General features: G+C 48.4%; 7 protein-coding genes across 7 annotated transcripts; 2 read left to right on the top strand and 5 right to left on the bottom strand.

The window, feature by feature from the left end:
- Window positions 1-345: 345 nt before the first annotated feature.
- Window positions 346-2006, bottom strand: EDB91DRAFT_1204193 (major intrinsic protein superfamily membrane channel protein). The gene is made up of 9 exons (XM_041320688.1): window positions 1983-2006; window positions 1722-1915; window positions 1544-1667; window positions 1452-1485; window positions 1340-1398; window positions 1093-1287; window positions 1002-1040; window positions 606-943; window positions 346-554 (listed from the first exon to the last, which is right to left on the bottom strand). Exons 2-9 carry the CDS (start codon window positions 1874-1876, stop codon window positions 473-475), a joined length of 1026 nt encoding a protein of 341 aa, XP_041175652.1. The 5' UTR covers window positions 1877-1915; window positions 1983-2006; the 3' UTR covers window positions 346-472.
- A 377-nt stretch (window positions 2007-2383) lies between these two features.
- EDB91DRAFT_1083418 (uncharacterized protein) lies at window positions 2384-3601 on the bottom strand (the record flags this gene model as incomplete). Its single annotated transcript, XM_041315624.1, has 6 exons — window positions 2384-2503; window positions 2553-2571; window positions 2627-2730; window positions 2794-3011; window positions 3412-3419; window positions 3528-3601. 6 exons carry the CDS (start codon window positions 3599-3601, stop codon window positions 2384-2386), a joined length of 543 nt encoding a protein of 180 aa, XP_041175651.1.
- Window positions 3602-4077: 476 nt separating this feature from the next.
- Window positions 4078-5091, bottom strand: EDB91DRAFT_506254 (uncharacterized protein). The gene is made up of 4 exons (XM_041327513.1): window positions 4795-5091; window positions 4545-4670; window positions 4334-4477; window positions 4078-4268 (listed from the first exon to the last, which is right to left on the bottom strand). Exons 1-4 carry the CDS (start codon window positions 4853-4855, stop codon window positions 4159-4161), a joined length of 441 nt encoding a protein of 146 aa, XP_041175650.1. The 5' UTR covers window positions 4856-5091; the 3' UTR covers window positions 4078-4158.
- A 245-nt stretch (window positions 5092-5336) lies between these two features.
- EDB91DRAFT_506410 (uncharacterized protein) lies at window positions 5337-5959 on the bottom strand. Its single transcript, XM_041327515.1, has 3 exons — window positions 5876-5959; window positions 5595-5824; window positions 5337-5355 (listed from the first exon to the last, which is right to left on the bottom strand). Exons 1-2 carry the CDS (start codon window positions 5888-5890, stop codon window positions 5621-5623), a joined length of 219 nt encoding a protein of 72 aa, XP_041175649.1. The 5' UTR covers window positions 5891-5959; the 3' UTR covers window positions 5337-5355; window positions 5595-5620.
- Window positions 5960-5999: 40 nt separating this feature from the next.
- EDB91DRAFT_506389 (uncharacterized protein) lies at window positions 6000-7640 on the top strand. The gene is made up of 3 exons (XM_041327514.1): window positions 6000-6482; window positions 6533-6743; window positions 6795-7640. Exons 1-3 carry the CDS (start codon window positions 6322-6324, stop codon window positions 7533-7535), a joined length of 1113 nt encoding a protein of 370 aa, XP_041175648.1. The 5' UTR covers window positions 6000-6321; the 3' UTR covers window positions 7536-7640.
- A 1-nt stretch (window position 7641) lies between these two features.
- EDB91DRAFT_506231 (uncharacterized protein) lies at window positions 7642-11304 on the top strand. Its single transcript, XM_041327512.1, has 14 exons — window positions 7642-7929; window positions 7988-8257; window positions 8311-8457; window positions 8520-8599; window positions 8664-9002; window positions 9056-9353; window positions 9410-9484; window positions 9533-9834; window positions 9894-9966; window positions 10022-10165; window positions 10217-10505; window positions 10567-10662; window positions 10713-10996; window positions 11063-11304. Exons 1-14 carry the CDS (start codon window positions 7792-7794, stop codon window positions 11117-11119), a joined length of 2592 nt encoding a protein of 863 aa, XP_041175647.1. The 5' UTR covers window positions 7642-7791; the 3' UTR covers window positions 11120-11304.
- Window positions 11305-11451: 147 nt separating this feature from the next.
- EDB91DRAFT_1204189 (uncharacterized protein) lies at window positions 11452-12257 on the bottom strand. Its single transcript, XM_041320687.1, has 3 exons — window positions 11947-12257; window positions 11839-11895; window positions 11452-11784 (listed from the first exon to the last, which is right to left on the bottom strand). The coding sequence occupies exons 1-3, from the start codon at window positions 12149-12151 to the stop codon at window positions 11666-11668; spliced, it is 381 nt and encodes a 126-aa protein (XP_041175646.1). The 5' UTR covers window positions 12152-12257; the 3' UTR covers window positions 11452-11665.
- Between the last annotated feature and the right edge of the window lie 531 nt (window positions 12258-12788).

Genomic DNA, 12788 nt, shown 5'->3' with positions numbered 1-12788 from the left:
AAAGAAGTCTGAACGCATACTCTTCGTGGTGTCACATTGAACGAGACAACGATCTATCGTAGTACCTCTAGTGTCACCCTGGAAGCTTCCCACCAGAAGGTCGACACAAACCAATGATATTTCACGGACTTCAATAGAATAAAAACTTGCCTTTCTTCAGATACGAAGCTCAGTGGCACTAAGCGTAATCATAAACAAGTTCTTTGATGCTGGCTTCACAAGTTGAAGTGGCCGATTGATCTACTGAAGTGTCAGAATCAGTTTCCACTGTGGGTCAACATGTCTGGCACCAGCAACGAGTGTGCTCTCGTGTCATATACCTTACCGCTGCTACCACCATTACTTCACTGACAAGAGCATGCATTGTCCGACATTATACAAAACATGCAGTGATAGAGTATAATATGAAAGTCACCGAAAGTTCGGTGAACAAGTACAGCCCACTTGGAGCATCATTCGGTCATCGACGTCATCAAACACAGTCTGAAACCCCACAAAGCTTGTTGGTTCGTTGAGCGCATGAGTGCAAGTGGTGCCTTTCAGCCTCCTCCGTCCTAAAAACACATGGGTTAATATTTGCATCATACACAGACAGTAAAACGCACGGCTTATTCAAAATACTGTCGGGGCCCCTGTACAGCATGGCATCATAGAAAAATGCAGCCACGACCATGCCTAAAATCGGGCCGAGGATAGGGCACCAGAGCCAATACTGATTCCTGAAATTGAAGACCTCGCGACCATATCCAACCATGGCGGTGAGGATACGGGGACCCAGGTCGCGAGCGGGATTAAGGGCGGCTCCAGTATCCATGCCAAGAGATGAACCGATGGCAAGGAGTATAAAAAATAATGCAACAGGAAAAACACCGGGAGGCGCAGGGCCATTCCTTTTATCCGTGGCCATGAAAATTCCAGTGATGAGTATAGCAGACCCTATAAACTACATCCGGTCGTCAGTATACATTCGATTGAAGACTGTTAGTCATGCATACACTCACTTCAGCGAAGAAGGCAGAGACTGAAGGGAGGTAATCGGCCTAGGTGCACATAAGCCCGAGGAAGTCATGCCGACAGAAGGTCAAAACTTACTGCGTAGGTCCCAAACAGCTTACCAGTTGCTGAAATTGTACGAATATTGGAACCCCCTTCGACGATGTTGATTGCATGGTAGTAAGTGGCGTAGACTACACCTGATCCACACAAGGCTCCCAGAAGTTGTGCAAGGAGGTAGATGGGAACTTTCTTCCAGGGGAACCCGCGGACGCTAGCAAACGCTATGGTTACCTTGATGGTAGTTAGTAATAGTTGTATGCAAAAATATTGCCGGTCCACTCACTGCAGGGTTCAAATGGCCGCCTGAGTAGTTTGCAGACATCCATACACCAAGAGAGAGTCCTGACCAGCACGTAAGGAAAATGTTCGACGCACTAAAATACAAGGATACTCACCAAGGGCCCAGCATATGTTAGACGTGAGAGCGTCCTTTTAACAGCACTACTGAGCTTCAGTCCATCCATGGCTCTCAACGCCTTGAACTCACCCCCTTCGGGCTGGCAGACACACTTGTGTTGACGGAAAGAGTCGCCTGGCAATTGCCACCACATCCAAGCAGACATAGGATGAAGGCACCCATGAACTCGGCTGCAGGTGCACTGATGTGCTCCCTGCAACATGTCAAATCAGAAAATGTCAATAATTTGAGGACCGACACCAAGTACCTGATTCCTGACCATCGATTGGGGTGCCGAGTGCATCGATCGCAGTCAGCGAAGTCAACAACGCCTACGGCAGAGACCTCGTTAACTTGAGTCGCATGGAAGATGCTCGACGTCTCGTAATGACGCAGAGTAGGCTTTTCGACGATATCCGTCATCTTACACCGAGCAAATGGAAGGACCGAGTGCTAAACCTGCTGAGGAAGACGTTTCGGCAACCCTTTTATAGCCTGATTCTTATCTTCTATGATGAATACCACGTACAGAGTGTCCGGGACTCCGAATATGAGTGTAATGGATAGACTATCTGCGGAAAGATTATATACATGCATTAGTTTCGTTCGATACATATTCGTGCCTATTAGGTTGCTATTAGCCAATCAGAACCCATGGAAAAACGATTCCGTGCCTTGTTTAATTAATTTTCGACTACTCGGTTTTGCAAAATCGTGTGTACTTTGCAAAGTTTGCATCGATCAAACTGTAAGAAAATTCATTCAAACCGCGCTATTCCATGTAGGGAGATGGACCAACAGGGTATGTGATCCTTGACATCCAGCGCGGCGTTGTGTCAATGTCATAGCCGCCGGCCCTTTCCATCGACTGAACCAACTCGATCAAAGTCGAATGCGCCGAGGTTACGCTGCAGTAACTTCTTGGCGAGCTTATCGGTCTAAATTGGTTACTTGAATAGTTAGCAACTCCCTTTTTCTACGCCCCTTAGGCTCGAGACCAGCCTGGCTCATACCATGGACAAATCGAGTAGAACCCTTCTCTGAGGGACACTGTGGGTCAGTTCGAGGCGGGAAGTCGCATCTTTGGACAGTCACCTACTCTACAACCTCCAGCGGACCTGCAAAAGTTGCAAGATATCGTCTTTTTCATGGAAAATGATGTCTCAACAGCACCTTATCTTTGCCAGGTTAGACGGTCCCTCACGTTCTTGGCAACGAAACTTAAGCACATGACCCGGGAGGCGCTTGTGCTCGTCATAGGACATTCCGGGGAAGTACTAGCACCATTTCTTCTTTTGTTCAGATTCAAAAAATTGAAGATCTCATCAATATTTACTGACCTGTCGATCCGGTGTTGGGGAAGAGAGCATGTCTGACAGCAACTTACTTTCTACCTTAGGCGCGAAGGTTGAGACGTTCTCTTGCACCATGGCATATATATAATCTCTCCGTCCCAAGTGGTCTTGTTGCTGGGAGACGTCATATGCAGCTTCCTCGTCCATGAAGCCATTTTTAACGACGACGAAACCATCCTCCACATAATGGTCGAACTGCTCAGCTGCATATTGTTCAGCACGATCAAAATTGAGTCATGTTTTCCGACTTACGCGTGCGGTACTTACACTGCTTGTAGGTTTGATGCCGTTAATGATGAATGTGAAGCTCGGGGGAATGCGTACATGAAATGCTTATCAGAGTTGGCTAAGCTGTCATGACGTAAAGATTAGATGTCCCATCATGTTGATTGCGTTCGGTACCAACGACAGGAGTTACGATGAGTTAGCTATAGAGCCTGTTAGGGCGGGGTCTGCGGGGGTCCGATCTCTGTTTCAGCAGTCACGAGACTGGCGCCGGCGAAAAGGAAGAAGCCTCAAGAAGGGTCAGTTGATAGGAACGTGGTGTCACTGTCGATAAATGCATTTCAGTAGCTGATATGGAAGTGAGAATAAGTAACGCACGTTCGACGCTACGAAAAAAAAAAAAAACCAAAAAAAAACTCAGGGATGTCACTTGAATGTCACCACTTCGTGTGTTCGGAAATCGCTCCTGCCAGGTCCAACAAGAGTGGTAATACCTTAGATGATGGAGGGTCTCAATCAACTGAGGCTGTCTCCAAGAATGGATCTCCAAACATCTCCTGACTTGCATCGAGTTGTTTTTTTTTCTGGCAGAAGGATAAGTCCAAAAACGCGCAAGTACTGGGACGATTCACATGAAAGACAAGGGCTGTTGTACCGTCCTCGACAATATGGCCCCGATGGTATTCCAACGCAATTGAGACCCCTGCTCCATGTGCTCCAAGTATTAGCCAAGGGTACATCATCTCACCAGATCGTCCACGGTGATTAGCGCGCGACACTTGATTTATTTGATCCGGTCCATTAGTTCATGCTCTCACCCAGTCAGCTTTCCACCAACTCCAGACTCGGAAGCAATGATAGACACAGAATACACGGTTATATTGCTGTACAATCAATAATGTCGTGCTTCATGTATTTATTTGACATCTCAAGTAAATCCTCGAAATTTCATAGATCATGTTGAATAGGCTATTGTCAAGTGAAACTGCAAAATACGGGAAAGTAGGATGTAAGTCGTTTTATCTATACACCGCGTAGCTCAGAATGGGCTGAGCATAAGAGAGAAGTGGGTAAAATGCATCCTCCCAGTAAAAATGAGAGCCACAATTATGGTAGGAGGCGCCTTCAATGAGGCCAGGAGGGTGGTACATAGCGTCTGCTAGATGAGAAATGAATAGATTTCAAGCGGTGGTTGAGATGATGATGCTGTGTCACCGTGGGATGCGTGGTATGATCTCTATGCGGAAAAAACAAGAGCAATCATTCAGCGCACTCAATCAATCGGACACGAAAGTCTCACCCGGCGAGAACGAGGCTGAGCTAACCCAATCAGTGTGCTCCCGCAAGGGCTCACCGAATGGCTGCCCCATTGCTGCATCCCACAGCCAGACAGTCTTGTCTGACGAATCAGACACGATGCGAGTCCCATCCGACGAGAACGAAACTAAGGGGATTCAACAAACGAATAGGTATGAGCGGATGTCAAGCCAGAAGAATCTCTGAATCCTTACCTGTACGGGGGACGCAGATACCTACGTCCCAGACAACTCGGTCCCATAATTGTCGCACAAGCCAATCTGGTACGTCAATGTACGATTGGATCGTGCCATTCGTATCGCGATCCATTCGAGGATGAACTATCTGCAGGGATAACGGCTAAGCAGGAGATTGGACTCGGGGCAAGATTAAACGTACTTTGAATGTACAAGACAATATACTCAGTGCCGTCGTGTGAGAAGTCGGGGAAGGGAGTGAACCTGCCTGATTCCAGCGCTGGTCGATTAAAAGCCCTTGACCGCAAGCCTCGAGGCAATGACGACATGCTGACTTAGAGCGCTAATGCGGCATGCTGCAAGGGCAGAAGTTCGGCATTACCAATTACCAATTAGAAATGTTTACAAAGGGAGGAAGGGAGGCAGGTTATAGTTTACAAGATGACTTGCAGGGCATCCCAGTCGATTTCGGATGTCTTCAGTCGTCATGAACATGGTTTATTGTCTGGACTTGCCAAGTACTCAGCAGGAAGTGATATCAGCTGCCAACCTGCCAGTGATTATACAGCAATTGACCAGTATCGAAACGTGATTCCCGAACTATTGTTCAAACTTCACGATCCACCATTTATCACCTTGTCGAGTCAAACATTGCGGGGGGACTGACTCTGTTCAGTCTTGATGGCGAGCTATAGCAAACAAAGTCGGTAACGAACGCGCACTGGATATCACGGCGACGAAACCATCGTCAACTTTCAAGGGTGACAGCACCTCCGAGGTGATAGCAACTTGAAGGTAAACGATCATCTGGAGATGGAGGGAAATCTAACTTGAAAACAAAAGTAAGCATAGCGAAGCGAAGAACGATACGGATGGGAATGGTCATAAGCGTAAGTACTTGCGCAGATAACATATCGACATGTTGACACACGAACTGCGAATGACATCTTGATCAGAAGTTGGGGAACATGAATGAATGATTGCGAGAGATTGAATTTGTAAACGAGAGAGGCAGCTTTAAAGGAAATGAAAAGAAAGAAAAAACACTAAAACTCAAATCTTCCTGACCTTAGGACTGCGAGAAGCCTTGCAATCTAACCTCCAGTTAAGCCTCCTAGCCCAAGCTTGAGCTGTTCTTGAGATATTTCGATGGTTAATGCCAGGTGAAAGGTAGACTGGTTTCGCACGGCAAGAACTTGGCAAGAACTTGGTGGCTCACACGGATTGACAAAAGCTATACTAGAAAGAAGGCTAGTAGCGAATAGGCATCCGCCACTTGCTCGTGTCCTGTCCGTTATCTGGTATTGATATGAGTTGCCGTAGACTTGGCGCTAGGTAACTTTAAGCACCAACCACGATGACATTGACGAGTCTTCCACACGATGCTTTATACCGTATTCTGTGTTTTCTCTCTGTCCGCGAAATTATCTGCCTTCGACTGGTGAGAATTTGTTGCTTATCACATCCCTTCATGTTGAACATTTGCTTGTAATGATTCATATAGGTTTGCAAAGACCTTCGCGACTTGACATTCCATAGGGCTGTATGGTATGATGCCTACAAATATGCAAAACTTCCTCGTCCCCTTGGACCACTCGACTCTCAGTCTCGCGAGTTCTTAGAAAACACCCTCGTAAAAAGCACTCAAGTCGGCGTCAAATGGAACAAACAAGCTTTAACGATAACATCCAAGGCAACTTGGTTCGAGCCCGAGTGGTCAACTTTACAAGGAGATCATTGGGAGGTGGTGTCTGGCTTATGGCTCGTCATCCCGCTCATCAGTGGCCCCGACATCATGTGCTACGATCTGGAGCGTGGGCTGCGTCACGTCGTATATCACACCGATGGCGCTCAGATTCTATCATTCAAAAGCACTACTTCTGAGGCAGCGGACGGAGGGTCTATTATGCATGCTATCATCATGGAAAGCGCTCGCAGTAACGCATCATTCTCACAGTTAGTTGTCTTCAACTCTTACATTCAGCCACTGAACAATTCTCTGTCAGTAAACTGCTCTCCATTCGCTTCTCTTCTGACGGTCCACTGTTGGAATCTTCCATGGTGATACCAAGCGATATAGTCGGAATGGCAATGTCGCAGCTGTCCGCTGGGCAGCGCTTGGTATGCATGAGCGATCATTTGACTGGTACCTTGAACTTGGCAGTGGACAGCCATACCCGCGTCCTGTACCGATTTCCGCCGCCAAGTTCCATCATTGTATGTATCCAATACTCGGACCTTCTGTCAATTTCTCATCATCAAATCTAGGAGCCCACATTCGCTATAACTTGCATGCAGGAGACATACCTGAAGCGTCTCATTGCCACTGAAACCCATATTCTCGCAATGTTTACACCTCTCACTATTGTCAGCCAGCTCGATGAGGGAGGACACTCGCGGGCGATCATCCAGGCGTTCGCTCTTCCGCAGGCGGACACCACCACAGGATCCTCCTCACCCACCCTTCAACTCACCCACGAAGGACATTGCTATCTCGATATCGAACGCGTTTCGCTTCTATGCGGCAGCATGACCAACGCCATCACAGGGCAAACCCAAATCAAATTCCTTACCCATTGCATGAGACTTAACCTGACGAAATACTTTGCTCACCGAATAACGTTGTCGCCTCCTCTGCCAGGGCAGAAATTAGGGAATATATCTCTTTCCACCGAACATCTTTTCTCCGTTCCGGGTTACGCTAATACCATGAAGTTTACCACGTCGTTTGATGGACACGCGCGGGGTATCTGTGTTCTACATAACGAAAGGGACGGGACAGAATTCTACGGATTTACGATCGACGCTAGTAGTATGGATCAACCCTGTTCAGGCATCGTTGGGCCAGGGGTCGATATCAAAGAGGTCGAAGCGACAGAGTCGTTCCCTTCGTCTTTAAGGATGACGTGGAATGTGAAACTGGCGTTCGATGGCAATCTAGGTAGGGTGTGTTACAGGAAGCGGGGTGAAGAAGGAAGGAATGTACTGGCTATTGTAGATCTGGCCTAGGCTACTATGTAGACTGCTTATTTATACGCATGGATTGATAGATCTGCCACGATTTGAATAATGTACTACGCGTATCGTGAGGGGTACTCCATAAGCAGCAACTGTCAATGACTTCCGTAATGCGGAATCAATGCGTGTACTGTACTGCCACTGGCATTAGCTACGTAGTCTGCCTAGCAGGCTGACTATAGAAGCAAAACAATCGTTCCTTCTGTCACTGGCACCTGACGGTCTCGAGTCTCGACGTATCAATTGCATGGACTATCTTCGCAGTTTTGGCTCTGCTGCGGTCTCGACTCTCGTGCAGAAATCGGGGCTAAATCTACCATTCTCGTTGGGACCCAAGGTTTACTCTTGCGAGACATTTTGGACCTTGTACGACGCTACGAAACGGGTAGGTGTGCAACTCTCATCATGGGTCAAAGTTGTGCCCAAACTAATCTGCAAGGCAGGAAGATGGCAGTCTGGTCTCGGTCTTTGAGTATGATCTCACTCACCCGCTCAATAAATCCACTATACCTCTCGCCCGAAACTCCCTCCGAAAGCTGCGCACCATACGACATCCTGATGTACTCAGATTTATCGATGTCGTAGAGTCTGATTCAGCTATTTGCATTATGACCGAAAGAGTCCGCCCTCTTCCTCTCGCGTTATCCAACTCGTCCTCCAATGTTCCACGCGAGCGAGAGGACTGGCTTATTTGGGGACTACACCGGATTTCAGTCAGAATTGTTCTTTTAGTCTGCGTTAAGACCTCACTTACATTTGAGCCTAGGTAGCTCTTGCGTTTCTGAATGACTCTGCTTCTTCCACCCACGGGAATGTCCGTCCGAATGCCATCTTCATCACCCCTTCAGGAGAGTGGAAGTTGGGAGGCTTTGAGGTGTTGAGTAATCCAAAGGACGATCTTTCTGTTATATATGTGCGTCTTTTTTTCTTAAGCGTCTTCTGTGCCTCCCAGTAATAGTAACACTCCCATTACAGACCATGGGCGGCCTGATGCCAGACGCTATGGCTTGCGCGCCCCCAGAAGTCAAGAAGGAGGGCTGGTCCGTCCTCAGGGAGTGAGTCATCGGTTACCGAAACCTATACATCATACAGGTGCCTTTCTAATTCGTGTAATGACAGCGTCCCAATATCAGCTGCGGATGCGTATGCCCTCGGCCTGCTTTTACATTCCGTCTTCAATCCCACCCACCCTCCTCCACCAACTGCTCAGCCGCCTCATCCACCACCTCAACCCTCTTCCAAAGGTGCCATACCCTCGTCCGTCTTCCCCTCCTTCAAAAAGCTCCTCAACCCGAACCCCAAATTACGGATGTCACCTAAGAACCTCCTAGACATCGGGATGACAGAGTCAGATGGGGAAGGTCATGGATTTTTCGTACATAATCGGCTCGTCAAGGTCTGCGCTGGACTAGACGGTTTTACTCTGAGTAGTGAATCTGATAAGGCATCATTGCTACGGTAGGTTTCTCTTTCCAAGGCTCGTGTTGATATTCGTTGACTTAGCTGTGTAGGACGCTGAAAGAATCCGGTTCTTCCTTCCCCCCTGAATTCGTCTCCTACCGCGTTCTCCCTTGCCTCGTCTCCGCGCTCGAGTTCGGTGGTGCCTCAGCAGCAACTATTGTCCCTCTCGTCCTCCAATTCGGCAAGAATGTTGCGCCTGATGACTATAGCTCGGTCATTGTTGCTCCTCTGGTCAAGCTATTTGCCAGCGCTGACCGCGGCACACGTATCGCGCTTCTCGATAGTCTCCCCGACTTCGCCGAGAAGCTGGATAAGAAGACTGTCGTCGATAAGATTTGGCCAAATCTGGTATGCGTTTTTCATCCATCGTTGAAAGATAGCTCATTTAACCCTCATTCATGCAGCAAACTGGCTTCACTGATACAGTTGCCGTCATTCGAGAAGCCACCGTCCGTGCTGTCGTCCTACTGTCTCCCAAGGTACTGTGACTTCGGATTTAAAAAATTGTTTCTGACGGACCTTTACAGCTATCCGACCGCATACTCAACAACGAACTACTTCGCCACCTTGCTCGCCTCCAATCAGACCCAGAAGCTTCCATCCGCACGAATACCTGTATCCTTATCGGTCGCCTGGGTCCTTCACTCGGGTATAACACCAAACGTAAAGTTCTCGTTCCTGCGTTCAGCATGGCGCTCAAGGATCAGTTTGTCCACGCTCGTGTGGCGGGAGTTATGGCGTTCATGGCAACTGCGGAGTGCTTCGAGGTGGAGGACGTGGCTGGCAGAGTTGTCCCCGCTGTTGTAGGGGCTACGCTGGATAAGGAAAAGTCAGTTCCTAGGTCTCGTCCTGCTCCTTGAATATATGCTGATGACTTCAAATGTATAGGTTGGTCCGTGACCAGGCCTTCAAAGCCGTCGAGCTTTTTATCAAACGTTTAGAAGCTCACGCTTCGACTATGGTAGATCTGCAGTCTATCACCCATCTGCATTGCTTATACGTTGCTTTGTTCGCAGCCGGAAACAGCATCCACAGAAGAGGGCGAGAACGATCTACCCGCAAGGCTTCCGGGTGCATTCACCCAGGCTGGCCTTGTGAATTCAGCGACGGGCGCAGCAGCCGCTCTCACAGGGTGGGCTGTATCGTCCCTTGGTAAAAAGGTGAGTTTGATTTTCCCCCTTGAGATTGATGACTTAGAAAGATACGCTCAGCTTGCCCCTGCCGATTTGCAAACAACAATGACAAGTACTATTGACGGATCGACATCAGCACCAACTATCAATGGCCACAATAGTCCTCTATTTCGTCCCCCTGCCTCATCTGCTTCTCCCTCAGGGAATCCATCAAGAGGCAAAGGTCTACAGCTGGGTGGAAATAAGGCCCCGCCTTCAGCGCTTGCTGCACAGCTCGCTGAAGAGGCCGCTAACGAGACAGGGCAAGGCAGTAATCGTTTGTGGAACGACGATTTAATCGATATCAACGCTGATGAAGGAGATTGGAGTACGTTCTTAATTTTTGACGGTATCACCAGATCCATACCGAGCTAAATTTTTCTTTTCAGGCGTGTTTGAGAGCGCTCCAGCTATTATAGAACCAAAGCCCATGTCTGCAACCAATGGTCTAGGATTTGGCATATCATTACGAGCCAGTTCTCCGCGTAGGTATCGTTTACTTTCCTGTGATTTTTCCTGCTGATCTATCGTGTAGCTATCGATGAATGGGGCGCGATGGCATCAGCTTCTCGATCTACGAGTCGCTCGCCTGATCCATGGACATCGCCACCCTCCCAAATCTCACGTGCGCTCTCACCACAACCCCGCAGGTCCATCGTACCAGCATTCTCCCCTGCTTCAAGCGCTAGATCAACACCCGTATCATCCCCTCGACCTCTCCCAAATACTGCTGACTCCGCGCAGCCTACCAACATGGCTGGTTTGTCTAAGGAGGAGAAGGCGGCAGAGATGGCGAGGAGGAAGGAGGAGAGGCGTTTGGTGAGTGTTATTTGTTTGCTTGGAATGAAGAGGTTGTGTGTACTGATGCTTGTTGACTCTTTGCAGCGGATTGAGAAGCTAAAGGAACAGAAAAAGAATGCTGCTGCCGCTGGAAAGGCTTGAGCATTGAGTGATTGTCGTTGCTGTTGCGTATAGTACACCGCCCTCAGAGTAATCTTACATATTGGGCTGGGTATCAATCCTGTGTTGTTGGTGGATGTAAGTGCGGACCGCTCGACCGGCCGTACATTGAATTCTCAGTGAACGGCTTCTACAAGTACATGAAACTATGTTGAGTAGAATGGACAGAATGAAACTGATCACCAAGGAACATGTTGTATGCTCGAAATCTGCCACGCCGACCTTCTTTTCTGCGATAGTAGCTATCATACTACCCCTATGTTAGGCACGCCGCGTCTAGAACGCGCGTCCCAAAGATAAACTGGCTTCACCATCGCAAGTGAAGTGAAAATTCGCTGGCATGGATTGCGCATGGACCTGTCCTTGCCAACCATACCGAGGTCATCGCAGATGGGAATAGGCGTGTTCCGATGTCTCTGGGAAAAGTGCAGGGGTGGTAGGGGTAGATGCGGCGCGAAGTCGGGTGCAAAACATCAGGTATGTGTGCGATGTCGAAAGTGGAATAAACGCGGGGTCGGTGATGCGTGGTTAGGACTGCTTCGACACATCAGTCTGAAGTTCGTCGAGTGGAATACGGACAAGCCGTTCTCCAGTAAGTGGTGTCGTGTCATCACTAGAGTCCGCCGGATGCTGTTCACGGCTATTTACTGCAGGATGATCAGTTTAAAATCGCAAGCTCATATAGATTGAACATTACTCACAGAATAGACTCAACGTTTGGAACATGAGAGGCCACTGTTCGAGCACCTGACCATGTACTGTTCAAATAGATCAATGATAGATATTGAAGATCGCTTAAGAATGTATACCTTGGCCAGCATCAGCCATAACCTCGCAGTCATCTGCGAGACCTTCTATGCGTTTCAGGAAGAGAGCGCTAGCACGTTCAAGCGCAGCAACGGCCTCGAATTCTTTCTTTTTCTCCTGCAAACGTGATATTGCGGATGCATTATTGGCCTGCGATGCTAGGGATGCGGCATGTGAGATGCGACTCGGTGCGACGGACTGGCGCATAGTGTCTATTGCTAGAGGGGGTAGTTGTTGAGGACGATGAGTTTATGGTGTTCGTCGTCGTGGGTGACGGTGATGAGACATTTTTCTAACTCCGACTCCGATTTCCAAAGTTTCAACTTTGAACTTTCAAGCCAACTTCCAACAAGTTCAAACGTATACTGCGTACAAGATCAAGATGATCAACTATAACGATACACGCTGATTCAGTTCATGCTCCAGCAAGCCAAAGCTGGATTATCTGTTGCGGTTTTCAAATTGTGCTCGTTCTGATTTCCCAACTTACGTGGCTATCGGTCACCGCAATGGTTCAGACACCTGGTCCATTGTTTTGATCACGTCGTGCAAAATTGCAGCTTTGTGATAACCCCTTGATCGTGTCCTGTCCCTATGTTTCCGTGCCCATCAATTGGCTTTATGTTGTCTCATAGTGTCGAAGCCGAGCCCTTGCTTCATCGACGAGAAGAGGCTGGGTGCTGCAGCCTCCTGATCTCTATCTTCAAACCATGCACTTTTCCTCGTGCGCTAGCTGACCCGACCCGCTCTACGAGTCCAACATCCTCTGTGGCCCCGCTTGGCACTTTACTACTCTCCCTGGATCTCGCAGCATCATACGGCGAGCAGACATCTGCTTGGAGAC

Source organism: Suillus paluster, assembly GCF_016628075.1.
Source record: "Suillus paluster strain FC165 chromosome Unknown EDB91scaffold_39, whole genome shotgun sequence".
NCBI lineage: Eukaryota > Fungi > Basidiomycota > Agaricomycetes > Boletales > Suillaceae > Suillus > Suillus paluster.
The sequence above is the reverse complement of the archived record's forward strand: the minus strand, read 5'-3'. Positions and strand labels throughout refer to the sequence as shown.

Bases quoted from the DNA above. Each gene is read 5' to 3' on its own strand.
- EDB91DRAFT_1204189 (XM_041320687.1), bottom strand. From the start codon at position 12,151: ATGCGCCAGTCCGTCGCACCGAGTCGCATCTCACATGCCGCATCCCTA. The intron at 11,896-11,946 runs GTATACATTCTT...CTATTTGAACAG, and splicing joins TATGGCTGATGCTGGCCAAG to TACATGGTCAGGTGCTCGAA. The intron at 11,785-11,838 runs GTGAGTAATGTT...ATCATCCTGCAG, and splicing joins CCAAACGTTGAGTCTATTCT to TAAATAGCCGTGAACAGCAT.
- EDB91DRAFT_506231 (XM_041327512.1), top strand. From the start codon at position 7,792: ATGGACTATCTTCGCAGTTTTGGCTCTGCTGCGGTCTCGACTCTCGTG. The intron at 10,166-10,216 runs GTGAGTTTGATT...AGATACGCTCAG, and splicing joins TATCGTCCCTTGGTAAAAAG to CTTGCCCCTGCCGATTTGCA. The intron at 10,663-10,712 runs GTAGGTATCGTT...TCTATCGTGTAG, and splicing joins ATTACGAGCCAGTTCTCCGC to CTATCGATGAATGGGGCGCG.
- EDB91DRAFT_506389 (XM_041327514.1), top strand. From the start codon at position 6,322: ATGTGCTACGATCTGGAGCGTGGGCTGCGTCACGTCGTATATCACACC. The intron at 6,483-6,532 runs GTTAGTTGTCTT...ATTCTCTGTCAG, and splicing joins AGTAACGCATCATTCTCACA to TAAACTGCTCTCCATTCGCT. The intron at 6,744-6,794 runs GTATGTATCCAA...CATCAAATCTAG, and splicing joins CGCCGCCAAGTTCCATCATT to GAGCCCACATTCGCTATAAC.
- EDB91DRAFT_506254 (XM_041327513.1), bottom strand. From the start codon at position 4,855: ATGTCGTCATTGCCTCGAGGCTTGCGGTCAAGGGCTTTTAATCGACCA. The intron at 4,671-4,794 runs GCAGGTTCACTC...CCCTGCAGATAG, and splicing joins TCGACCAGCGCTGGAATCAG to TTCATCCTCGAATGGATCGC. The intron at 4,269-4,333 runs GTGAGACTTTCG...TTCCGCATAGAG, and splicing joins CTCAGCCTCGTTCTCGCCGG to ATCATACCACGCATCCCACG.
- EDB91DRAFT_1204193 (XM_041320688.1), bottom strand. From the start codon at position 1,876: ATGACGGATATCGTCGAAAAGCCTACTCTGCGTCATTACGAGACGTCG. The intron at 1,399-1,451 runs GTGAGTATCCTT...CGTGCTGGTCAG, and splicing joins TAACATATGCTGGGCCCTTG to GACTCTCTCTTGGTGTATGG. The intron at 555-605 runs GTGCGTTTTACT...ATGTGTTTTTAG, and splicing joins GACAGTATTTTGAATAAGCC to GACGGAGGAGGCTGAAAGGC.